We start from the raw sequence: 27,561 nt of genomic DNA on the forward strand, positions 1-27,561 counted from the left end.
AAGCGGGGCTCAGTGTGACGTGAGGGTGCATCCAACACACTTACAGTCCAAAGTAAACAAACATGTATGAGTTGAAAGTGAGAGTAGTAAAGCGGGGCTCAGTGTGACGTGAGGGTGCATCCAACACACTTACAGTCCAGAGTAAACAAACATGTATGAGTTGAAAGTGAGAGTAGTAAAGCGGGGCTCAGTGTGACGTGAGGGTGCATCCAACACACTTACAGTCCAGAGTAAACAAACATGTATGAGTTGAAAGTGAGAGTAGTAAAGCGGGGCTCAGTGTGACGTGAGGGTGCATCCAACACACTTACAGTCCAGAGTAAACAAACATGTATGAGTTGAAAGTGAGAGTAGTAAAGCGGGGCTCAGTGTGACGTGAGGGTGCATCCAACACACTTACAGTCCAAAGTAAACAAACATGTATGAGTTGAAAGTGAGAGTAGTAAAGCGGGGCTCAGTGTGACGTGAGGGTGCATCCAACACACTTACAGTCCAAAGTAAACAAACATGTATGAGTTGAAAGTGAGAGTAGTAAAGCTGGGCTCAGTGTGACGTGAGGGTGCATCCAACACACTTACAGTCCAAAGTAAACAAACATGTATGAGTTGAAAGTGAGAGTAGTAAAGCGGGGCTCAGTGTGACGTGAGGGTGCATCCAACACACTTACAGTCCAAAGTAAACAAACATGTATGAGTTGAAAGTGAGAGTAGTAAAGCGGGGCTCAGTGTGACGTGAGGGTGCATCCAACACACTTACAGTCCAAAGTAAACAAACATGTATGAGTTGAAAGTGAGAGTAGTAAAGCGGGGCTCAGTGTGACGTGAGGGTGCATCCAACACACTTACAGTCCAAAGTAAACAAACATGTATGAGTTGAAAGTGAGAGTAGTAAAGCGGGGCTCAGTGTGACGTGAGGGTGCATCCAACACACTTACAGTCCAAAGTAAACAAACATGTATGAGTTGAAAGTGAGAGTAGTAAAGCTGGGCTCAGTGTGACGTGAGGGTGCATCCAACACACTTACAGTCCAAAGTAAACAAACATGTATGAGTTGAAAGTGAGAGTAGTAAAGCTGGGCTCAGTGTGACGTGAGGGTGCATCCAACACACTTACAGTCCAAAGTAAACAAACATGTATGAGTTGAAAGTGAGAGTAGTAAAGCGGGGCTCAGTGTGACGTGAGGGTGCATCCAACACACTTACAGTCCAAAGTAAACAAACATGTATGAGTTGAAAGTGAGAGTATTAAAGCTGGGCTCAGTGTGACGTGAGGGTGCATCCAACACACTTACAGTCCAAAGTAAACAAACATGTATGAGTTGAAAGTGAGAGTAGTAAAGCGGGGCTCAGTGTGACGTGAGGGTGCATCCAACACACTTACAGTCCAAAGTAAACAAACATGTATGAGTTGAAAGTGAGAGTAGTAAAGCTGTGCTCAGTGTGACGTGAGGGTGCATCCAACACACTTACAGTCCAAAGTAAACAAACATGTATGAGTTGAAAGTGAGAGTAGTAAAGCGGGGCTCAGTGTGACGTGAGGGTGCATCCAACACACTTACAGTCCAAAGTAAACAAACATGTATGAGTTGAAAGTGAGAGTAGTAAAGCGGGGCTCAGTGTGACGTGAGGGTGCATCCAACACACTTACAGTCCAAAGTAAACAAACATGTATGAGTTGAAAGTGAGAGTAGTAAAGCTGGGCTCAGTGTGACGTGAGGGTGCATCCAACACACTTACAGTCCAAAGTAAACAAACATGTATGAGTTGAAAGTGAGAGTAGTAAAGCGGGGCTCAGTGTGACGTGAGGGTGCATCCAACACACTTACAGTCCAAAGTAAACAAACATGTATGAGTTGAAAGTGAGAGTAGTAAAGCGGGGCTCAGTGTGACGTGAGGGTGCATCCAACACACTTACAGTCCAAAGTAAACAAACATGTATGAGTTGAAAGTGAGAGTAGTAAAGCGGGGCTCAGTGTGACGTGAGGGTGCATCCAACACACTTACAGTCCAAAGTAAACAAACATGTATGAGTTGAAAGTGAGAGTAGTAAAGCGGGGCTCAGTGTGACGTGAGGGTGCATCCAACACACTTACAGTCCAAAGTAAACAAACATGTATGAGTTGAAAGTGAGAGTAGTAAAGCGGGGCTCAGTGTGACGTGAGGGTGCATCCAACACACTTACAGTCCAAAGTAAACAAACATGTATGAGTTGAAAGTGAGAGTAGTAAAGCTGGGCTCAGTGTGACGTGAGGGTGCATCCAACACACTTACAGTCCAAAGTAAACAAACATGTATGAGTTGAAAGTGAGAGTAGTAAAGCTGGGCTCAGTGTGACGTGAGGGTGCATCCAACACACTTACAGTCCAAAGTAAACAAACATGTATGAGTTGAAAGTGAGAGTAGTAAAGCGGGGCTCAGTGTGACGTGAGGGTGCATCCAACACACTTACAGTCCAAAGTAAACAAACATGTATGAGTTGAAAGTGAGAGTATTAAAGCTGGGCTCAGTGTGACGTGAGGGTGCATCCAACACACTTACAGTCCAAAGTAAACAAACATGTATGAGTTGAAAGTGAGAGTAGTAAAGCGGGGCTCAGTGTGACGTGAGGGTGCATCCAACACACTTACAGTCCAAAGTAAACAAACATGTATGAGTTGAAAGTGAGAGTAGTAAAGCGGGGCTCAGTGTGACGTGAGGATGCATCCAACACACTTACAGTCCAAAGTAAACAAACATGTATGAGTTGAAAGTGAGAGTAGTAAAGCGGGGCTCAGTGTGACGTGAGGGTGCATCCAACACACTTACAGTCCAAAGTAAACAAACATGTATGAGTTGAAAGTGAGAGTAGTAAAGCGGGGCTCAGTGTGACGTGAGGATGCATCCAACACACTTACAGTCCAAAGTAAACAAACATGTATGAGTTGAAAGTGAGAGTAGTAAAGCGGGGCTCAGTGTGACGTGAGGGTGCATCCAACACACTTACAGTCCAAAGTAAACAAACATGTATGAGTTGAAAGTGAGAGTAGTAAAGCGGGGCTCAGTGTGACGTGAGGGTGCATCCAACACACTTACAGTCCAAAGTAAACAAACATGTATGAGTTGAAAGTGAGAGTAGTAAAGCGGGGCTCAGTGTGACGTGAGGGTGCATCCAACACACTTACAGTCCAAAGTAAACAAACATGTATGAGTTGAAAGTGAGAGTAGTAAAGCGGGGCTCAGTGTGACGTGAGGGTGCATCCAACACACTTACAGTCCAAAGTAAACAAACATGTATGAGTTGAAAGTGAGAGTAGTAAAACGGGGCTCAGTGTGACGTGAGGGTGCATCCAACACACTTACAGTCCAAAGTAAACAAACATGTATGAGTTGAAAGTGAGAGTAGTAAAGCGGGGCTCAGTGTGACGTGAGGGTGCATCCAACACACTTACAGTCCAAAGTAAACAAACATGTATGAGTTGAAAGTGAGAGTAGTAAAGCTGGGCTCAGTGTGACGTGAGGGTGCATCCAACACACTTACAGTCCAAAGTAAACAAACATGTATGAGTTGAAAGTGAGAGTAGTAAAGCGGGGCTCAGTGTGACGTGAGGGTGCATCCAACACACTTACAGTCCAAAGTAAACAAACATGTATGAGTTGAAAGTGAGAGTAGTAAAGCGGGGCTCAGTGTGACGTGAGGGTGCATCCAACACACTTACAGTCCAAAGTAAACAAACATGTATGAGTTGAAAGTGAGAGTAGTAAAGCGGGGCTCAGTGTGACGTGAGGGTGCATCCAACACACTTACAGTCCAAAGTAAACAAACATGTATGAGTTGAAAGTGAGAGTAGTAAAACGGGGCTCAGTGTGACGTGAGGGTGCATCCAACACACTTACAGTCCAAAGTAAACAAACATGTATGAGTTGAAAGTGAGAGTAGTAAAGCGGGGCTCAGTGTGACGTGAGGGTGCATCCAACACACTTACAGTCCAAAGTAAACAAACATGTATGAGTTGAAAGTGAGAGTAGTAAAGCTGGGCTCAGTGTGACGTGAGGGTGCATCCAACACACTTACAGTCCAAAGTAAACAAACATGTATGAGTTGAAAGTGAGAGTAGTAAAGCGGGGCTCAGTGTGACGTGAGGGTGCATCCAACACACTTACAGTCCAAAGTAAACAAACATGTATGAGTTGAAAGTGAGAGTAGTAAAGCGGGGCTCAGTGTGACGTGAGGGTGCATCCAACACACTTACAGCAAGAGATGAAGCACAACTTTCATTCAGTCTAACAACTTCACTTCAACACTTTGCGTCTTAACCTTCAGTTTAATGCTCTCCCACCTGAGCTAAAGTGGTTGTAAGGCATCTTGTTGGCTGCTTTTGAAAACTACTCAAACTAAATACAGGTTACAGGACTGCTAAGTGAAGTCTTTGCAGAAATGTAAAGAGGCTAGCATCAGTTGCCTGAATAAGGACTTGAACCCTGGACCCTCAGATTAAAAGTGTGATGCTTTGCTGTCTGAGCTACCCAGTCCCTCTTCAAACTTGATTTGCCCAACATCTAAGAAAATAGCCATATTGGCAACCTCAGATAGATGTGAATTAGTTAGGATTTTCAGTGACAAGCTGGGAACTGTCAAAGCTCAACTCACCAATTGCTTGAACACAAACCTCATTATTGACAATTAAGACACTTTTACATCCTCATCAAGTAAGAAGGTTTTGACCAAAAAAGAAGCTACTCTCCCAAAGTTGCCAACTCTGAGCTGGATTTATCTTGGATGTTCCCCACATGTTGGAGCCAAATGCCTTGGGGACACAAGTTTAATAGTCAGTTGAGACAAATAGTCAGCGACCAACCAACAGCAAAATGGCTGAACAAGGTACACAACAGAGTATTCAAACAAGATGGTTTCAAAGGGTTTCAGGCAGGTTAAATGAAGTTTAATTGTATGCAATATTCCTAACATTTATGGTAGTAAAACATTCTTCAATGACGTGGTCTCATTTAGGTATATTTCTAATTACATCTGCAGTCCCCTCCAAGGTTTCTCATTGTCATCCCATTGAGTTTTTTCTTGCCCTGATGTGGGATCTGAGCCCAGGATGCCGTTGTGGCTTGTGCAGCCCTTTGAGACACTTGTGATTTAGGGCTATATAAGTAAATTTTGATTGTTTGATAATAAAGTGACTCAAAAATCAGAGTTAGTATGAGGTGATACTAACCTTCGATAGCTCAGTTGGTAGAGCGGAGGACTGTAGTTGCTCATGCTGAAATCCTTAGGTCGCTGGTTCAAATCCGGCTTGAAGGATTACTCTTTTTTTTATTATTGTTTCTTTTTACATATAACATTTGGTTTATATTAATGTATTACACTTCTGAGTCTATTTAACAAGTAGTAGACTTTGCATGCATTTACAATTCCAAGACTGGGCTAGACTCCACCGATCTGTGTTGGCCCTGTGATGAGGTGGCGATTTGTTTAGGGCAGGGTGCCCATTGCGTCGGTCGCGGTCGACTGGTCGATCTCGGGGGGTGTGTAGGTCGATCTCAGGCCAGGCATTGAAGAGTGGACATGGGGATGGGCGGTCACCGGTCGTGCCGGGACTTCACTTTCGTTAGTTGTTTGGCATTCTCGGCACCCGAGGGTCTTGTGGGGTGGCGCTGGCTGCTGCGAGCTCATATTTAGGAGGGGGATCGCTGGCGGGGCGGACGCGGAGGGGCACATTTTGTTTCTGGGGACTCCGTGCCTGCTGTCGGGGCTCTGGGGACCGACTGCGCAGTTCCTGTCTTCGCCGTGGGGGACCTGTTTCGTCCTGCCTGTGCTGGCGGGGTGGGAGTCTCGGGGGGCTGGCGCGCGCGGGCTGGCGGGCTGCGGAGTTTGGTGCCGATGTGTTTCTCCCCCCGCCCTCAGCGACCGCTTTCTCGCTTGCCTGCCCGCCCGCGCACTCGCTGGCGTCGCTCGCTTGCTGCCGGGCATTGGGGGGCCGCGCACGTGCGCTGCTCTCATGACGGGGTGTTTGGGGACGGGTGGGATGCCGGGTCCAACCACTTTCATGTGGTGTTGGACAGAAAGGAGGACTTTTTTTTTTTTTTTTCTGCTCCGTTTGGGGGTGCGGACGTTGTCGGCGCCGCTGTCTGGTTCCAGTCGGTGCGGGTCGTCGGAATCAAGTGCGCCAGCTTGTGTTCTTGTCTTCATGGAAGGAAGGAGTCTATGTGTGTTGAACATGCTTGTGTTGTCATTGAACGCCATTGACTTGTTGGCGGGGATGTCTCTTTCATAAATAAATGGATGTAGATTGTAGGTGGGAGTGAGGTGGATCTCCTCGACTTGGTCGGTTGGGGGGTGGCTCGCCTGCAGAGAAAGTGTGAGCGCCCATGGTTTAGGATGTCCGAGTGCAGCTGGAATAGGTTTCGCTCACCCCGCCCTCCCGCCCCACCATCATAATATTCAAATAATTATTGTTATTAGCATTAATGCTGCAATTTAAAACAGTCTGTATTACTTTGTTTGAAGGAAAACTGCACTTTTTGGGGGAATTGTGCCTATCATTTACAATCCTTATGTAAAACAAGCCAACATGTTTTTTCTTTTTATGCATTCAAACTCGTAAATCCATGCGAGCAAAAGCCCGCTTACAATGGAGCCCATGGGAGTCGCTCTATTCCAAACACCTTTCCATGCTGTAAGTATATATGTATTGTAGTAACGGGCACATTCTTCATAAAATATAATATTTTCGTATTTTGCTAATATGGCGGCACATTGGTTTCACAAACACTTTTTCTCTTCAACATCACTGATAACTACTCACAGCAGACCTCATGTGAGCCAGCAAACATAATAAAACATCACTTACTGCACAATGTTCGCTCTCACTGCAATGCCGACTGTTTGGTTGTCAATGTTTTAGATGAAGGATGACTCGTAATTATCGCAAATAAAAAAAGCGTAACGAAGCGTCTTTTCGAGTCCGTCTTGCCATCACTGTGTCTAAATTGGCTGTCAAAATGGACCAACTTCTCAGTTTATGATCACATAATTTTATTTTCCAGGTAAAAGGCAAGATTCATAATTCAGAATAAACTTTCACAAGTTCCAAGGAGAGAAAGTAACTCAACAGCTCACAACGTCAGTGCAGCATAAGCTAGTCACCACTCTGTGACAATGCGTGTCATGTCTTGTGATCATATTTTGTTTAGTTATGTTCTGTTTTGTTCAAGACTCCATTGCTTCCTGTTTTTTTCACTCCCTTGTTTTGTCACCATGGCGACTCATTAGATTCACCTGTCTCACGTATGGGATTCACGCACCCGTTTCAATCATGTCCTTATTATTTATACCTGGTTTTTAAGTTGGTCGTTCTGGCGTGAAGTGAAGTGAATTATATTTATATAGCGCTTTTCTCAAGTGCCTCAAAGCGCTTTACATAGTGACACCCAATATCTAAGTTACATGTTTAAACCAGTGTGGGTGGCACTGGGAGCAGGTGGGTGAAGTGTCTTGCCCAAGGACACAACGGCAGTAACTGGGATGGCACAAGCAGGAATCGAACCTGCAACCCCTCAAGTTGCTGACACGGCCACTCTACCAACCGAGCTACGCCGCGTCATTGTTTCATGATCTTTTCACACTCTGCCTCATGCCATGTTTACTCTTTCTTGCAATTTCATAGTCCATGCTGCCCTGCTCACGTCACCGCAAGTAATTTTCTTGTTTATTTATGCCAAAGTTAGTGTCTTCTGTTTTATGTCCTTAGTTTACGTCAAAGTGCTTTTTTCTTCCCTGCGTTAAGTTTTTTGCCTCCGCTACAAGCGCCTTTTGTTTGTACCCTTTTTTGAGTAGAAATTAAAAATGTTCCTACCTTCAAGGCATGACTGGTCTAGTCCGATTGCATCCCGGGAAAACAATGCGCCGCTAAATGTAGGTCCTTGACGTTAGCGCTCATAATAACATTATTGCTAATACTTAGTTAATATTCAGATCAAAACATGCAAATGGAGTATTGTTAGCGCTGGCACTCATTGGCTCCATTTTAAGCAGACTTTTGTTTGGGTTTTGATTAATTACTTTTTTGACAAAGTAACAAGAGCTTATAATTAATTACTTTTCAAAAGCAATTTGCCAAACACTGATATTGAAAGTTGTCTGTCTATCTTTGTTGGCCCTCCGATGAGGAGGCGACTTGTCCAGGGGGTACTCCGCCTTCTTCCCGAATGCAGCTGAGATAGACTCCAGCACCCCCCATGACTCCGAAAGAGACAAGTGGTAGAAAATGGATGGATGATGGATAATATTGACTCAGCAATTCTCCCCTTTCAGCTGAAGTCTCTGAGCCGTAACCCAGGCAGGAGACTTCTTGTTTCCAGTTCAACTCCTGATACTTGCTTTACTGTTGTGCTGGAAGCAATGGTCGCGCTCAGAAAAGTATCTTTTTAAACTTCACACCAAACGCTGGCATTGACGTCCTCCAATTAGAGATGGTCCTCAACTCTCAGTAATTACGGCGTGGTGCCAGCGGCTTGGGGGTTCCGGGTTCGATCCCGGCTTCCGCCATCCTAGTCATATCGGTTGTGTCTTTGAGCAAGACACTTCACCCTTGCTCCTGATGGGTCGTGGTTAGGGCTCTCGCCATCAGTGTGTGAATGTGTGTGTGAATGGGTGAATGTGGAAATTGTGTCAAAGCGCTTTGAGTACCTTGAATGTAGAGAAGGGTTATGCAAGTATAACCCATTAACCACAACACTGCTTAGTTATAACTGTTGCACAGTAGCAGATCCTTTTACATGTTTAATCTTAATCCTTGATGATTGCAGGAGTCTTACACCAAGCATGTGGCTAATTTTGGTCTGCATTTATTTACTTTTTCTTAATTTATTTTTTAATAATTTTTGTTTTTTAGTCTGCCTTATGCTTGGGAGACAACATAGAAGAACAAAGGGTTAACTCAGGGGCGCTCGCACTTTTTCTGCGGGTGAGCTACTTTTCAGTTGACGGGGTCGTGGAGATCTGGCTCGTTCCTATTTATAATTTGTGTTTGTTTGTTTGTTTGTGGGGGGGACATTTTTGTTGACGGGTTGGTGGTGTTTGATGATGGTGCAGGCGTGTTTGGCACACATGGATTCCTTTGTTTCATGAGGACAGGAGTGTAGGTTGGTGTGTTTGGTTCTGGTGACTTGCGTTGGTTGGAGTTGGACAGTGGTGCTGATGGCGTCCGCATTTTCAAAGGGAGGAAGATAGGGTCCTCCTTTCTGTCCAGTGCCGCATGGGGGTGGTTGGATTTGGCATCTCATTTGTCCGGCTTGCATGCTCGTTTTTGGGCACTTTGTTGTGGGAGTGGCATGTGTGTGTGGCCCTTTGGTGTCTGGCGGCGGGTGAGTGGCGTCGGTGGCTGTGCGGGTGGGCAGGCGGGTGGGGGGGCGGTCGCTGGGGGAGGGGGGGAGGTGCATTGGCGTCGAGCTCCGTGGCTTGCTGGCTTGTGCGCGCTGGCTTTCTGGGACTCTTGTTTTGTTGGCGCGGGCGGGATGGGGCAGGTCTTTTGTGGTGGGGACGGGAGCTGTGCGGTCGGTCTTTGGAGTTTTGACAGTGGGTGCGGGGTCTCTGGAGGTGGGATGTGTTTCTCTGCGTCCGCCCTGTTGGTGATTTTTTTCTTGGGTGTGGGCTCGCGGCGGCCAGCGTCGTCTCACGGGATCCTCGGGTGCCGAGAGTGTCGGACGGCTGACGGGGGTGGGGTCTTGGTGTGATTGATGATTGCTCATTTTTGTGTCTGTTTTTTGGTGCCTGGCTTGGGATCGACTGGCGCATCCTCCGGGATCGGCCAGTCGATCGCGATCGACGTAATGCCCACCCCTGAGTTAACTTATAAAAACGAAGGTGACATTTTCCTTCCTCTGTGTTGTGACACGCGACTCTAGATATTCTTCCCTTTACGTGTTTATTTATATCTTTGAAGACATACTTTTATATTACATTATTTTTTCTTATGTTAATATCAGAGTCCGTTCTGCAAAAAGTTTCAGTTCAGTTTTCGTTTATTTTGAACATAAATAAATAATATACCATAGTAAGCAAACAAATATTACACACATAAATAATCTTTATCTAAAAAAAAAAAGGCGTTCAAGATATTCATCATAATTCTTGTTCTGTCATATTGGTGCTTTGTTTGATTTATTTGGTTAATCCATTCCATAATTTAATTCAACATACGGCTGTGCTAAAGGTTTTAAGTGGTGTATGAGCATACTTTTTTTTAATATTAGATTTTCCTCTAAGGTTATATTTCTCCTCTTTTGTTGAGAAGAATTGTTGTACTGTTATGATTTACTAAGGAGGACGTGACGGCAAACGGACACCAGGTGGCAGTATGTCCAAAGATTTATTAAAATATATATATATATATATATATCTATATTAACAAATGTATATATGTAATAATCAATCAACAGAAAACATACTAAGTAAATGGAGCGTGGCAAAAACTCTAGAGTGTATGGTGTTAGTCTAAGTGTGTTAATTAACTGAAGTGTGTTTTACCCAAGTGTTGACAAAAGAGAACGCGGAAGTCCGTGGGGCAGGCAGAGGGTTCAGGTCAAACGAGCGAGGAGTTGAGGTACAAAGGAGGCAGTCAGAATCCAGAGGGAGATCCAGGGAAAAGAGTGAGACGCACAGCTCACCTTGCGGGCGACGGAGGATTCTGTGGGGACACGGGAGAAGACACTGAGAACACGTAGAGGTACAGGGCACAGGGAGAGCAGGTTTGCATAAAGCAGGGTGATTGCTTACGGTACGCATTTGGAACTAAGTTCCCGCCCGGATCCCTGTGTCCACTGGTCTTTTATGCTGCTCATCGTCAGTCACAGCTGTGTCCTGCAGCCGGCTGCGGCGGAGAGTGGGCGCGGTCCGCTTGATGAATGCGGGGGCGTGTCTGGAGTGCGCTGTCGGCGGGTCCTCTGGTTGGACTCGCAGCGGAGAGAGACGCAGAATGCGCATGTCCCACAACAGTAATGTCCTACTATAAAATTTGGCGGGAACTTACTGTTGTGTTTGACTAAAGGGGAGGTGACGGCAAACGGACACCAGGTGGCAGTAGTGTATAGAGATTTAATATATATGTTAAATCATATATCTATAATAATCAAACAATAGAAAACGAACTAAGGGAATGGAATGTGAAATATAGATTCAAAAGTGTATGTGGTGTGAGGCTATGTGTGTAGGTTAACTGAAGTGTGTGTTACCAACGTGTTGACGAGAGTGAAGGAACGTCAAGGGAACAAGCAGGTGATCTGGGATACAAGCGGGGGGCCGTGGGGCTGAGAGGGGCGTCAAGAGATCCGAGTCCAAAACGGGGGGGGTCAAGGATAGAGGGAGGCAGTCAAAGTCCAGAGGTAGAAGAGAGACGCACAGCTCTCTTTCCAGGCAACGGGGGGGGGGGGGGGGCACTGCGGAGGAGACACAAGGAAACACACTGAGAACATGGAGAGGGAAAATCACAGCATGATCGCATAACGCAGGATTACAGCTTACTGAACGTCAGTAGAGAACTAAAGTTCCCGCGCTGATCCTTGGTCCACTGGTCCTCTTATACAGCCTCACGTCATTAGTCACAGGTGTGGAGTGCGGCCAGCTGCAGCGGAGAGTGGGCGCGGTCCGCTTGATGAGCGTGGGGGCGTGTCCGGGTGCGCTGACCCTCTGGGTGGAACCACAGCGGAGGAAGATGGAGACCGCATGTACCACAACATGTACATTCTTGGGTAGCAGGTTATAGTTTGCTTTGTACATAATTTTAGCTGTTTGCAAATGCACTAAATCGTAGAATTTCAATATTTTTTATTCAGGTATTCCTAGAAGCATACAGTTTATGGATAGGGACCCATAGTTAAAATATACATTGTCATATTATATACAAAATACAGTACAATACAATTAATTTAATCTACCCACCCAATACCCATTTACAATTTAATACCGACATACCAATAGGTTGACATTTATACATAACGAATCTTTAAATCCACCAAATCAGTCTCGATATCCTATTATTCAAATTTGATTAAAAGGTTGCATTTTGAAGATTGGCCATAATCTTATCAGAGGTCAAGACCAAAACCATGCGACTAATGTGAAGTCCTCAGCCATGAGGAGTGTACTAAATATATTAAGCTTAACTTAGCAATAAATTTAGCTTAAAATGCATTTTAGGGCTATCAATCTCATTCCACATTATCTGGCCTCTGCCGGAAAGCTTGTACATGTTAGATGAGGATTTTCTTCTGGTTTACTTCTGGTGTTATGTTTATGAGAGTGGTGTCAAACTCATTTTAGATCGGGGGCCACATGGAGAAAAATCTACTCACAAGTGGTGAAATCACGGCCTGATAACTTAAAAATAAAGACAACTTCAGATTGTTTTCTTTGTTTGAAAATACAACAAGCACATTCTGAAAATGTACACATTTTTTACACTTACATGTTGCGGTTAATAATTTATTTGTTGTTATTTATATTTTCTGAATAAATGATGTGATAATGTTCATCAGTCAACTCATTGGTGTAAATTTTCAATCTATTCATATAAACCTCCAAGTTCTTCAGGGCAACCTAAAATCATTAGCCCGGAGGATGCGTTTTTTGGCGCATTTGGGTGTTCCAACAGGACAATGACCCCAATCACACATCAAAAAAGGCAAAGGAATGGCTAAATCAGGCTAGAATTAAGGTTTTAGAATGGCCTTCCCAAAGTCAATTTGTGTGGACAATGTTGAAGAAACAAGTCCATGCCAGAAAACCAAAAAATTTAGCTGAACTGCACCAATTTTGTGAAGAGAAGTGGTCAAAAGCCTGTGGATGGCTACCAAAAGCGCCTTATTGCAGTGAAACTTGCCAAGGGACATGTAACCAAATATCAAAATTGATTGATGGATGGATTGATTGATTGAGGCTTTTGTTGGTGGATTGCGCGGTGCAGTGCATGTTCCGTGCAGTTGACCACTGGATGGGGACACCCGAATAAGTTATTCAACTCAAGTCGGGGTCCACGTTAATCAATTCAAGGTAATTGCTGTATGTATAATTTTGACCCAGCAGATTTGGTCACATTTTCAGTAGATTTATAATAAATTCTTAAAAGAACAAACTTCATGAATGTTTTTTTGTGACAAACAAGCAGAGGTGGGTAGAGTAGCCAGAAATTGTACTCAAGTAAGAGTACTGTTACTTTAGAGGTTTATTACTCAAGTAAAAGTAAGGAGTAGTCACCCAAATATTTACTTGAGTAAAAGTAAAAAGTATGTTGTGAAAAAACTACTCAAGTACTGAGTAACTGATGAGTAACCTGTCAGTTTAATTATGACGGCAACAAATAATGCACAAAAACATAAAAATAGCAATGAGCAAATTCAGAGCCAGGAATATCTCTTAAGCAACTAAAACAATATTATATATTAAATAATAACACATTAAAATAAAAAAAAAATAAGTAAAACAATATTATATATTAAATAATGACACATTAAAATAAAAAAAAAATAAGGCAAATTGAGCCACAATAACTTAACAGCACCGTAGGCTCAGTAGGCATTTATTGATTGATTGATTGATTAATTGATTGATTGAAACTTGTATTAGTAGATTGCAGTACAGTACATATTCCGTACAATTGACCACTAAATGGTAACACCCCAATAAGTTTTTCAACGTTAGTCAATTACTTAATAAATGACCATGTTGAGGTGATCTACCTCATATATACATACACATACACACACATCATATATATATATATATATATATATATATATATATATATATATATATATATATATATATATATATATATATATGTATATATATATATAGATGTATATACATATACATACACACATATCATATATATGTATATATACATACATACATACCTTTATATATACAGTATATAATTTATACTTATTTATTTTGCCGTTTTTGTTGACATGTTAAAGGTGTTTTAATGAATATACATGCATGTTTAACATATAGATTCCTATCTTTAATGAAGACAAGAATATAAGTTGGTGTATTACCTGATTCTGATGACTTGCATTGATTGGAATCAGACAGTATAGTGCTGATAACGTCCCGGTTTTCAAATGGAGGAGAAAAAAAGTTGCTCCTTCCTGTCTAATACCACATGAAAGTCGTTGGTTTTTGGCATCTTATTTGTCCAGCTTCCATATTAGTTTTTATACACTTTACAAGAAATACATTGGCGGCAAACTCCGTAGCTTGCTAGCTTGTTTGCGCTGGCTTTCGAAGACTCTTATTTTGTTAGCGAAGGCGCGATGGGGCGGCGCTTTTATTGTGAAGACAGGAACTGTGCGATCAGTCTTTAGGCTTTTGACGGGAAGTACGGTTGAAATAAAAAGTGTCTTTTTTCCTTTACACTTTTGATTGATTGGTTGATTGATTGAAACTTTTATTAGTAGATTGCACAGTACAGTACATATTCCGTACAGTTGACCACTAAATGGTAACACCCCAATAGGTTTTTCAACAAGTCGGGTTCTACGTGTGACGGTCACGTGACCACCTGGCTCTGTTTGATTGGTCCAACGTCACCAGTGACTGCATGTGATTGGTGAAACGCAAGCATGCATAGTTCCTACTTTGAATGCGTGTCTGACAAAATCAAAACAAACAAAGCGTGCATTAACAGATAGATAAAAAAAAAAGTAGCGAGTAGCGACCTGATTGCAGATAAATGGAGCGGAGTAAAAGTAGCCTTTCTTCTCTATAAATATACTCAAGTAAAAGTAAAAGTATGTTGCATAAAAACTACTCTTAGAAGTACAATTTATCCCAAAAGTTACTCAAGTAGATGTAACGGAGTAAATGTAGCGCGTTACTACCCACCTCTGCCAACAAGTATGTGCTCCAATCCCTCTATCACAAAGAAAAAAAGAAAGTTGTAGAAAGTATTGGAAACACAAGACAGCCATGACATTATGTTCTTGAGAAGTGTATGTAAACTTCTGATCGGACTGTAGGTTGTTGACAATTAATGAGAGTATTTCTTAGCCACGAAACGTTGCAAATAGTAGACCACCTGTTTTTGATACTGTATTGTTTTTTACTGCATTTCTGTTTGAAAGAATATGACTACCACTGTTTATGCCCAGAGTCGCCCTGGAAAAGAATTAAAAACAGTGCAAACCGCATGGAGTACCTTGAACTTCAAACATGGGTGTGGGACGGTTATGGCAGGCAGAAATGTTCATGTTCATTTCAATTAAATTGAAGCTATAAAGTGTTTTTTATCCGATTACTCAATTAATCGACCAAATCGATAGATTACTAAAATAACGGATAGCTGCAGCCCTACTCCAGAACCACCTCCAGTGTGTCAGAGTGGTCCTGTCATTGCAGCGGGACACGAGTGGGTGGGCTTTAGCTGGCTGGCAAAGTGCACGATGGTCAGTGAAGATAAATGCTGATGTGGCACATGAAAGATTTCCCTCATTCCTGCAGCCTGAGGCCTGAGTTTGCCTGCCAGCCGCAGACTCTAGCAGGGCAAGGAGCGGAGGGGGAAGGGGAAGGGCAGCTGGCAGTGATTAGCCAGCTATGATTCACTTTAGCTGCACAGAGAGCACAGCTTGTAAAAATATGAACAGCATAACTGTTTCCTGATTTCGTGCTGACAGCAACTGAAATGAATGGCTTGATGAGTAAGTGTCAAACAACTCTTCAACCTGGTTTGACGTTGTAGACACGCCCCTAGCCTGCACACTCTCACTACTGTGATGACTTCGACTCGTACTCAAACGCAGTACGCTTCCCCGGTCCCAGCGTGCACACACATGCATGCATTTCCACAGCGTTGGAATTCAATCAATCAATCAAAGTTTACTCATATAGCCCTGAATCACTAGTGTCTCAAAGGGCCGCACAAACCACAACACAAACCACTACGACATCCTCGGTAGGCCCACATAAGGGCAAGGAAAACTCACACCCAGTGGGACGTCGGTGACAATGATGACTATGAGAACCTTGGAGAGGACAAAAGCAAGGATGTCGAGCGGGTCTAACATGATACTGTGAAAGTTCAATCCATAATGGATCCAACACAGTCGCGAGAGTCCAGTCCAAAGCGGATCCAACACAGCAGCGAGAGTCCCGTTCACAGCGGAGCCAGCAGGAAACCATCCCAAGCGGAGGCGGATCAGCAGCGCAGAGATGTCCCCAGCCGATACACAGGCAAGCAGTACATGGACCGTACCGGACCCCCTCCACAAGGGAGAGTGGGACATAGGAGAAAAAGAAAAGAAACGGCAGATCAACTGGTCCAAAAAGGGACTCTATTTAAAGGCTAGAGTATACAAATGAGTTTTAAGGTGAGACTTAAATGCTTCTACTGAGGTGGCATCTCGAACTGTTACCGGGAGGGCATTCCAGAGTACTGGAGCCCGAAATGAAAACGCTCTATAGCCCGCAGACTTTTTTTGGGCTTTGGGAATCACTAACAAGCCAGAGTCCTTTGAACGCAGATTTCTTGCCGGGACATATGGTACAATACAATCGGCAAGATAGGATGGAGCTAGACCGTGTAGTATTTTATACGTAAGTAGTAAAACCTTAAAGTCACATCTTAAGTGCACAGGAAGCCAGTGCAGGTGAGCCAGTATAGGTATATATGTATGTATATATGTATATAAAGGTATATACAGTACAGGCGTAATGTGATCAAACTTTGTTGTTCTTGTCAAAATTCTAGCCGTCGCATTTTGTACCAACTGTAATCTTTTAATGCTAGACATGGGGAGACCCGAAAATAATACGTTACAGTAATCGAGGCGAGACGTAACAAACGCATGGATAATGATCCCAGCGTCTTTAGTGGACAGAATGGAGCGAATTTTAGCGATATTACGGAGATGAAAGAAGGCCGTTTTAGTAAAGCTTTTAATGTGTGCCTCAAAGGAGAGAGTTGGGTCGAAGATAATAACCAGATTCTTTACCGTGTCGCCTTGTTTAATTGTTTGGTTGTCAAATGTTAAAGTTGAATTATTAAATAGAGGTCGGTGTCTAGCAGGACCGATAATCAGCATTTCCGTTTTTTTGGCGTTGAGTTGCAAAAAGTTAGCGGACATCCATTGTTTAATTTCATTAAGACACGCCTCCAGCTGACTACAATCCGGCGTTATGAATTATGAAGTGATGGTCACATGTAAATAAAATGTGCAGGATTTAAAGTTAAAGCACCCATGATTGTGACGCACAGACTACGTGTGGTGAAATGATTCTCTGCATTTGACCCATCATCCTTTGATCACCCCTTGGGAGGTGAGGAGAATAGTGAGCAGCAGCGGTGGCCGCGCCTGGGAATCATTTTTGGTGATTTGACCCCCAATTCCAACCCTTCCAACACCGGGTCACGGCATGTCTTTTTTTTTTGCCATGAGTTGATTAACGTGGACCCCGACTTAAACAAGTTGGGGAGCTTATTTTGGTGTTGCCATTTGGTTGTCGGTTGTGCGGAGTGTGTGCTGTGCCGTGCAGTCTACTAGTGGAAGTTTCAGTCAATCAATCAATCCTTGATGCTGAGTGCCAAGCAGGGACGTAGTGAGGTGAATTGTATTGATATGGCGCTTTTCTCTGGTGACTCAGAGCTCTTTACATCGTGAGGCCCCGGTGTCTGGGTTGCATTTGGACCGGTGTGGGTGGCACTGGGGGCGGGTGGGTGGGGTGTTTTGCCCACGGGCACGGCGGCGGTGACTAGGATGGCGGAGGCGGGAATCGAGCCTGGAGTCCTGGGGTTGCTGGCACGGCCCATCTACCAACCCAGCTATGCCGCTCCTAATGGGTCCCAGTTTTATAGTCTTTGGTATGACACGGGGCTTCACTGTGACAGAAGGTTTAGTGCGTCTGCCTCACGATACGAAGATCCTGAGTTGTCAGGGTTCAATCCCGGGCTCGGGATCTTTCTGTGTGGAGTTTGCATGTCCTCCCCGTGAATGCGTAGGTTCCCTCTAGTTACTTCCTCACACTTCCAAAGACATGCAACTGGGGATATGATTGATTTTTGCATGCACTTCTTCACACATGCACAGTGCCTGATATCTGTGTAGGGAGGAGCGGCCCTTATTATTAGAAAGAACTATTCGAAAGGGTACCGTACGACAGTACCAGCACTCTTAAAGTACAAAACCTAAAACCAACGAAGTTGGCGCGTTGTCCATCCATCCATCCATGTTCTACCGCTTATTCCCTTTGGGGTCACGGGGGGCGCTGGTGTCTATCTCAGCTACAATCGTTGTGTAATTTGTAAATAAGAACAGAATACAATGATTTGCAGAGACTTTTCAACTTATGTTCAATTGAATAGACTGCAAAGACCATATATTTAATGTTCGAACTGAGAAACTTTTTTTTTTGTGCAAATATTCATTAATTTAAAATTTAATGGCAGCAACACATTGCAAAAAAGTTGGCAGAGAGGCATTTTTACGACTATGTTACATGGCCTTTCCTTTTAACAACACTCAGTAAACGTTTGGGAATTGAGGAAACCAATTTTTAAAGCTTTTTAGGTAGAATTATTTCCCATTTTTGCTTGATGTACAGCTTAAGTTGTTCAACGGGGCCTCCGTTGTCATAATTTAGGCTTCATAATGCACCACACATTTTCAATGAGAGACAGGTCTGGACTACAGGCAGGCCAGTCTAGTAGCAGGCACTCTTTTACTGTGAAGCCACGCTATTGTAACACATGGTTTGGCATTGTCTTGCTGAAATAAGCAGGAGCATCCATGATAATGTTGGTTGGATGGCAACATATGTTCCTCCAAAACCTGTATGTACCTTTCAGCATGAATGGTGCTTTCACAGAAGTTTAAGTTACCCATGCCTTGGGCACTGATACACCCTCATTCCATCACAGATGCTGGCTTTTGAACTTTGCACGTGGATTAATCCGGATGGTTCTTTTCCTCTTTGTTCCGGAGGACACATGACGTCCACAGTTTCCAAAAACAATTTGAAATGTGGACTCGTCAGACCACAGAACACTTTTCCACTTTGCATCAGTCCATCTTAGATGAACTTGGGCCCAGCGAAGCCAGCGGCGTTCCTGGGTGTTGTTGATAAATAGGTTTCGCTTTGCACAGTAGAGTTTTAACTTACACTTACAGATGTAGAGACGAACTTTAGTTACTGACAGTGGTTTTCTGAAATGTTGCTGAGCCCATGTAGCGATATCCTTTACACACTGATGTCGGTTTTTGATGCAGTACTACCTGAGGGATCAAAGATCACGGTCATTCAATGTTACGTGCATTGATTTCTCCAGACACTCAAAACCTTTTGATGATGTTACAGACTGTAGATGGTGAAATCCCTAAATTCCTTGCAATAGTTTGTTGAGAAATGTTCTTAAACTGTTAGACAATTTGCTCACGCATTTGTTGACAAAGTGGTGACCCTCACCCCATCCCTGTTTGTGAATGATTGAGCATTTCATGGAAGCTGGTTTTATACCCAATCATGGCACCCACCTGTTCCCAATTAGCCTGTTCACCTGTGGGATGTTCCAAATAAGTGTTTGATTAGCATACCTCAACTTATTTTTTTACCTCTTCTGCCAGATTTTTTGAAACATTTTGCAGGGATCAAATTCCAAATGAGCTAATATTAGTAAAAAACAACAAAGTTTTCCAGTTCGTATCTTGTCTTTGCAGTCTATTCGGTTGAGTGTGGGTTGAGGAGGATTTGCAGATCATTGTATTCTGTTTTTATTTACACGTTACTGGTTTTGGGGTTTGTAACTATGAGATGCACATGAACTAATATTCCCTAGAATAACATTTTCCTTAAAGATGTTGGGACGGCGTGGCACAGTGGTAGAGTGGCCATGCGCAACCTGAGGGGCCCTGGTTCAAATCACACCTTGTACCAACCTCGTCACGTCCGTTGTGTCCTGAGCAAGACACTTCACCCTTGCTCCTGATGGGTGCTGGTTGGCGCCTTGTATGGCAGCTCCCTCCATCAGTGTGTGAATGTGTGTGTGAATGGGTAAATGTGGAAGTAGTGTTAAAGCGCTTTGAGTACCTTGAAGGTAGAAAAGCGCTATACAAGTACAACCCATTTATTTATTTATTATTATTAAATCAAGATAAACAACACAAGATACACTTACAATTAGTGCACCAACCCCAAAACGTCCCTCCCTCATTCTCACTCATTCATACATTACATTTCTGTGTGACGTCGTTCAAATAAGAATCCAAATAATGTCTTACATCCTGAGGATGTAAACTGTGTGTTGTTTTGGCGTAAGATATTTACGAAACACAACCTGTCCTACAGTAAGATGTTTCTTTCCATAGGGATAGTGATGCAATGGATTATGTGTCTCACTATAAATTAAAAAAATTCTATGTTCAACTCCTGGCCAGCGTGCTGTTGTTTGTTAACTGAACTGAAACAGTATTCTGTACAATTTTTGGGGGAGTTTATTTTGCTTTTTTTTTTTGTTTTTTTTTAAAAATCTACTAACTGAAACGTGTTTTTTTTCTCTTTATTATTGCGAATGTATAACCGGTAGTTGTATCTGTTCTTATACCGTTTAAACTACATTTCTTCTAAGCATGGTTCATCTACACTTGAAGACGTAATTATTAGCCTGCTAAGAACTTTTGAACATTTCTGAAAAATCTGCCAAATGTTTGCAATAATCATAACATTCTCCGTAGTAAAACATTCTCCAGAAGCATTTTGGTACATTTTTTAGAGACCCTGATATGCTCAGTCATGGAGCGTAAGACATTCTTTTTGAGCTTCCGGGATTCAATGACCTGTTCTGCTGACCAATACTAGACTTTGAGACCCCTTGGAAAGACCTCCTTCCACCCCTCAAAAGTCACCAATAGGGCAGACCTTGGTTACATTTGAATAAGTAAACCCATGAAGGTGTTGTATAGCTGAAATAGCTCAGTTGGGAGAGCGTCAGACTGAAGATCTGAAGGTCCCTGGTTCGATCCCGGGTTTCAGCACAACTCGCTGAGTTTCTGAATCAAGTCTTCTAACTAATAAGCCTTCTGTGGCTCTTACAATACTGAAATGGTCTCCCTGACCTGCCAGCCTTGCTGGTGGAATCCTAGTATCAGTAGTGACACACCTTTCCTCCATTTGTAATTTGGACAAGCGTTACGTGGTTTATCGGTGTATCGTTCCTCAAGCCAAAGTTTGGTCTTTAACTGAGTCTTACATCGGGCTGTTTCAAACACAAATTTCTTTCCTTAGGGGTTTGTCTTGGACTGTATAACTTGAAACTGAGAGTAATAAAGCTGAGCTCAGCGTGAGGTGAAGGTGCATCTAACACACCTACAGCAAAATATTAACCACAACTTTTTCATACAGATACACTGTCTAACAATTTGTGTTTAAGGTATTGTGGTTAAACCTTCAGATGATCACACTAACGCTCTCCCACCTGAACTAAAGTGGATGTGAGGGATGTTTTTGAATATCAGTTTTTCAAATGAAATAGAGGAAATACAATCATTGTTGAAAACTATTAAAATTAAATATAAATTCGAAGGACTGCTGCAGTGGGGCAAAGGGACATTTTTTGAGAAATGTATGGAGGTCAGCATCAGCCACTTGAACAGGGACTTGAACCCTGGACCCTCAGATTAAAAGTCTGATGCTCTGCCGACTGAGCTACCCAGGACCTTTGATATGCTGATATGTCCAACATCTGAGATAACATCCATATTGGCAATCTCAGGTGAAAGTGAATTAGTCAGCATGTTCAGTGACAAGCTGGGAACTGTCAAAGTTCAAGCTCCCCAAGTGCTTGAACCCAAAGCTCATTTTTGACAGATAGGCCAGTTTCACATCGTCATCAACAAAGAAGGTTTTGACCAAAAAAGAAGCTCCTCTCCCAAAGTTGCCAACTCTGAGCTGCATTTAACTTGGATGCTCCCCAAAATATTGCCAGAAGCATTTTGCTTTAATTTTTAGTGGAGGTTAGCTGCAACAGGTAGAGCTGGTGAAGGCCCAGGCTGCAACAAATAGAAGGTCACTAGATTTTAAAGTCCAACATAAGCAGTCAGTAAAGCCCTGTTTTGGTGGTAAGCCTCATGTAAACTGTGTGTTCCTTTGGCCTAAGATGTTTACGATATACAACTTGTACTACAGTAAAACATTTCTTCACATAGGGCTAGTGGTGCAATGGATAACGTGTCTGACTACGAAGCAGAATATTCATGGTTCAACTCCTGGGTAGCTCATTGGTTTTCGTTAATTGAACTGAAACAAAATTCAGTGCTGTTTCTTTGAGAGTGTTTTTCTCCATTTAAAATAAATACCTACTAACTGGAACATGCATTTTTTGTCTTGTTATCATTGTGAATAGATAACTGGACGTTGTATCTGTTGGTATACTCGGGACATTCAATCAGAACAAAGTGGGTGAGGAAAAAGGTGAAACAAAACAAATCTTACCTGAGCACGCCTTCCTCTTGTTAGAGTAAAACATGTTGGGGCTTGGTCACTAGTATTCAAACTAGATGTGACTATTCTGTCTATGAACATGAACAGGGAAGCAAACACATTCTCAGTTATATCTGTGATGGTATAGTGGTTAGTACTCTGTGTTGTGGCCGCTGCAATCCCAGTTCGACTCCGTGTCATGGCACTTTAGCCTTTCTTCAAGCTATACTTTTTTGATGATGATTTTAGAAAAAAGAGGTATCTTGTTCCCTCTGGTAAGTGGTTGAACAAGATGTGAAACCAACCAGGTACTCTGGTGAAATTAAAAATATCTATTTGATGTCATTACAGTATTGTCCTTGATGCATCATTTAATATGACTGATGTGTGCTTTGTGCTGTTACTTTATCACTTGGTAAAATTGCATTATAAACTCAGTCAATCGATCTATACTTTCTTTCTTTTATTTCTTTCTTGTGTTTATTTTGAACATGAACATACTTACAACATAATACATCAGACAATTTCATACCATTTCACATTAAACATCATGCCCGTGAACAAGACTCCGAGGTACTTGAACTCCTCCACTTGGGGCAGGGTCTCCTCCCCAACGCGCAGATGGCACTCCACCCTTTTCCGGGCAAGAACCATGGACTCACACTTGGAGGTGCTGATTCTCATCCCAGTCGCTTCACATTCGGCTGCGAACCGATCCAGTGAGAGTTGAAGATCCTGGCCAGATGAAGCCATCAGGACCACATCATCTGCAAAAAGCAGGAACCTAATCCTGCAGTCACCAAACGCGATCCCCTCAATGCCTTGACTGTGCCTCGAAATTCTGTCCATAAAAATTATGGACTTGAATCCTGGAAGTCAGAATGAAAGTCTGATGTTCTTACGACGGAACAATTAAGGGTTTCTTCACAACACGTAAAAATAAATAAAAATGAAGCAAGATGCTTCTGGCAACATTTTACTTGCATATTTGACCCCGTTCTTGGAAATACTGGTAGATTTGATTGAAATGTGTTGCTTTCTTGACACAGAGCCAGTTCAAAGCAATGTTCTCAAATGTTTAGCAGGGTTAAGGTCCAGTCTCTGGAACGGACATTCCAGAAACCTGCCTGAAACCCTTTGAAAACAGTTTTTATGTGTGTTTGATATTGTTGTTTTGTTGGAAAAGCTGCTTGTGTACAAAGATCAGCCTTTTCACTCTTGATTGGAGGTGAGGCAAAGTCTCATCTGACCAGTAAACTTTTCTCCCAAAACTGCTTTGGGTTCAAGCACTTGGCGGGCTTGAGGTTTGACAGTTTCCACTCTGTCACTAAACATCCATCCATCCATTTTCTACTGTTTATCCCTTAAAACCGGACAATTCAAGGCATGAGCCGACTACAGCAGTGATGAACAAACAATATGAAAGTAGGTTTGAGGTTCTCGGTCACATGACTGAAGCTACTGACAATTGAAATGTTCTTAGTGAGCCAATGACAAGTACTTTATTGACGGTCCCTTAAACTAAAGCACTTGTCAGCAGGGACTGACAGACGTGGCATGAGTTTTCAGTGCCGGGGACAAACAGTCAGCCAGGCTGGATGTTGAATGTCTGTTGAATATCCAACTTGGAAACTCATTTGACCTCTGTTTGGCATTTGGAGGTCACTCCAGCAGCACTGAGAGCAGTCTGAGTCAAACTACGTTTAGGTAAATGTTGCAATTGTCAATGCCAACAAAGAAATGGACTCAAAAAACGCTATAAAAGTTATGTTAGCTTGATGCTAATATACATTGGCTTTGCTATTGACATGCTACTGATTAGCATTAGCAATTTCTCATGACGTTAACACCCACCAAATGAGTTAATACTATAACTAAGATGAATGTTAGTATCAGACAGCTGGTGCATAATAAATCCAATATTTACAGTATTAACACTTTTTTGGGCGCAACAAAAAACATTATGAATTTACACTACAGCCATCTAGCGTACTGGACTTGCAAATGTAAATAAACCTACATGTAAATGATGATATGAAAACAAAAAAAACAAAAAAACAAAGGGTAACGAAAGGACCGCAATTATCAATAATAATCTTATTTTTAAACATTGCAATATAAATTTATCACAATAAAAATGATTAACACACACAAAAGTACCAAAAAGTCGTACTGTTGAGGCTTGGTATTGATTTGGAGGTAGTGGAATTTGTTCCGAATCAGTTGAAATGTGAACAGTACTCATCCCTACCAGCAAGTGTTGTTGTACTGGAAACTAATTTACAAACACAACTTCATCACACACAATACTCCACTATGGAATTGTTCTTATATTAAAATGAGAAACAAATCCATCTCTGAACAGCAATGGTTTGAAAAAGTCATTTGGTCACTGATGTACTTATTGACTGATAAAAATAGTTTATTATTTGAAGTACAACCTGGAACAAGAAAAAAACTCATAACTTAAAATGTTCCATTCTTTCTAAGGCAAAAGACTTAATTTAAGAAAAAAAAAGACGGAATTGACCACTTAAAGTAATATTTTTGATGTTGTTTTGCAATTGAAGACAACACTTGTTCGATCTGTGATAGGGAAACACAATAAACAGTTTATTTTAAGAATGTATGCAAAGTAAATCTCTGTGGGATGATGTACAATATTGGCTTTTGCCTGACACTCCAAACTTTGACTGATATTGATGTTGTTTTGGGGATGTTAAAAAAGAACATAAAAAACAGTAAAACAAATGTTTAAAACACAATATATATAATACATCCACAAATGTAAGTTTGTAAAAACAAAACCATCATTTCACAAAAAAAAAAAAATCTGCCATTTTCTCTCACTTTTATACTGCATAAAGGTCTGGGGACATACATATAAAACAATCACAACACAATCATCATATTACAGAGTAATGGCGATAATGAATAAAAATGATTATAGAGACCCAACAAATGGTTTAAAAAGACACATTTTAAAATTGTATAAAAGACAACTGTTCAAATGATGTATAAAGTAAATAATAATATGCTTCCTGAAGTGGTCCAGAAGATGTTTCAGATGTGAACCAGTACATATGTATATCATATAAAGGTGATAATCTATGGGATTATCAACAATTACAAATACAATATTTCATATAAAATTGTATGATGAATATACAGGATATATATAATGATATATATATAAATATATATATATATATATATATATATATATATATATATATATATATATGTGTGTGTGTGTGTGTGTGTATACATACACACAAAATGTTTATTGCATGTAAAATATGTATTGTACTGTTTACTATCTAATCTACTCAAATTGTTCTGTCCATTTTTTAATAAAAGTACACAATGTTGCATATTAATGAATGTGCTTGACTGATAAAATCATTAATATAAAATATCTAATCTATAAATGTGGAAGCATATTAAAAAGATTGTTACACAAACAACAATGTCATACATGTTATATGTGCTGATGTTGTTAGAAAGTCAAAATGAAAGTCTGGACAGTTTATTCCAAATCCTGCAGTTTCATTTGCTGCTGCTGTTCTCACCAGCACACTTGTGTTTCTTACACTGCTACTTAGAAGACAATCTTTCACCACACACACTGCAACTCAACACTTTCTCTCCTGGGTGTCTTCTCATGTGTACTAAAAGGTTTGATCCTTCACAAAAGCTTCTGTTGCAGATTGAACAGGAATGGGATTTCTCTCCAGCGTGTGTTCTAGTGTGTACTTTCAAACACCAGTTTTCTGTAAAACCTTTACCACAGATTGAACAGGAAAACGTTTTTTCACCAGTGTGTGTTCTCATGTGCACTTTCAACCATCGACTTTCTGTAAAACCTTTACCACAGATTGAACAGACAAAAGGTTTTTCACCAGTGTGTGTTCTCATGTGTACTTTTAAAAGGGGACTTTGTACAAAACCTTTACCACATTCTGAGCAAGAAAAAGGTTTTTCACCAGTGTGTGTTCTCATGTGTTCTTTCAAACTATGACCTACTGTAAAACCTTTACCACAGGTTGAACAGGAAAAAGGTTTTTCACCAGTGTGTATTTTCATGTGTCTTTTCAATTTGTTACTGTGTGTAAAACCTTTACCACAGGTTGAACAGGAAAAAGGTTTTTCACCAGTGTGTGTTCTCATGTGTACTTTCAAATTTGGCCTCTGAGTAAAATCTTTACCGCAGATTGAACATGAAAAAGGTTTTTCTCCAGTGTGTGTTCTCATGTGTACTTTTAAATCTGGCCTCTGAGTAAAATGTTTACCGCAGTTTGAACATGAAAAAGGTTTTTCTCCAGTGTGTGTTCTCATGTGTCTTTTCAATTTACTAGGATATTTAAAGGTTTTGTGACAGTGAGAAGATGTGAAGTGAGTGTTGTCAGTGTGACATGTCTTATCATCTTTAGAGTCTTCATCATCAGTGTCAGGAGAGTGTGACGTTGTGTCCTCACTATCTGATAGTGGAGCTAAGAGCTTGTCTGCTTGTGATCCTCCACAGTGGTCTCCATCAGCTTCTGTTGTCATGTGTTGTGTTGAGCTGCTGCTTGGAGGCTCCCCCCCTCCCCTCTCCTCACTTTCACCTTTCACCTCATCATCTTCACTCTTCACAGGGACACCAGTCACTGGCATCTTGGTGACATCAACCTCCTCCAGTCCTTCAAGATGCTCTCCCTGCTGATTGATGCTGTGTTCTTCCTCTTCCTCTTTATTGTGAGGGGTCAGTGGGTCCTCCTCTTCCTCCTTAATGTGTGGACTCTGTGGATCCACCGCTTCCTCTTTAAACTGGGGGATTAGTGGGTTTTCCTCTTCCTTTTTAAAATGGGAGATCTGAAGGTATTCCTCTTCCTTCTTAATGTGGGAGGGCTGTGGCTCCTCCGTCTGCATCCTGAAGCTCCACTTCTGTTGCTCAGGGAGAAGATGTTCTTCACAGACGTCTGCAGGCCACAAGAAGACAAACACGTTTTAGAAACATCCATCTCTGCTCAGTCACACAATGCGTTCAGTACTTTTACATCCACTTAGGAAAAACAAGTTATCGTATGAACTGTCTTGAAATCTCAGTGACGCAGAAAAACGCTGCTCTTAC

At 42.0% G+C, this 27,561-nt stretch overlaps 2 protein-coding genes and 3 non-coding genes across 5 annotated transcripts in view; 2 read left to right on the plus strand and 3 right to left on the minus strand.

Annotated features, from left to right (window-relative positions):
- The window catches only part of LOC133546637 (gastrula zinc finger protein XlCGF57.1-like), a 147,072-nt gene that overhangs the window by 115,623 nt on the left and 3,888 nt on the right, over positions 1–27,561 (minus strand). The window lies entirely within an intron of this gene.
- On the plus strand, positions 5,199–5,285 carry trnay-gua (transfer RNA tyrosine (anticodon GUA)). The gene is given in 2 exon segments: positions 5,199–5,235; positions 5,250–5,285. It is a non-coding gene; the product is annotated as a tRNA-Tyr (tRNA).
- Positions 20,932–21,004, plus strand: trnaf-gaa (transfer RNA phenylalanine (anticodon GAA)). Its single transcript has one exon. It is a non-coding gene; the product is annotated as a tRNA-Phe (tRNA).
- trnak-uuu (transfer RNA lysine (anticodon UUU)) lies at positions 21,612–21,684 on the minus strand. Its single transcript has one exon. It is a non-coding gene; the product is annotated as a tRNA-Lys (tRNA).
- LOC133546639 (oocyte zinc finger protein XlCOF6.1-like) lies at positions 25,698–27,393 on the minus strand. Its single transcript, XM_061892431.1, has one exon. The coding sequence runs from the start codon at positions 27,357–27,359 to the stop codon at positions 26,046–26,048; it is 1,314 nt and encodes a 437-aa protein (XP_061748415.1). The 5' UTR covers positions 27,360–27,393; the 3' UTR covers positions 25,698–26,045.

This window comes from Nerophis ophidion, unplaced genomic scaffold (assembly GCF_033978795.1).
Source record: "Nerophis ophidion isolate RoL-2023_Sa unplaced genomic scaffold, RoL_Noph_v1.0 HiC_scaffold_35, whole genome shotgun sequence".
Classification (NCBI taxonomy): Eukaryota; Metazoa; Chordata; class Actinopteri; order Syngnathiformes; family Syngnathidae; genus Nerophis; species Nerophis ophidion.

Excerpts from the sequence above, each read along its gene's own strand:
- LOC133546639 (XM_061892431.1), bottom strand. The coding sequence starts at position 27,359 with ATGCAGACGGAGGAGCCACAGCCCTCCCACATTAAGAAGGAAGAGGAA.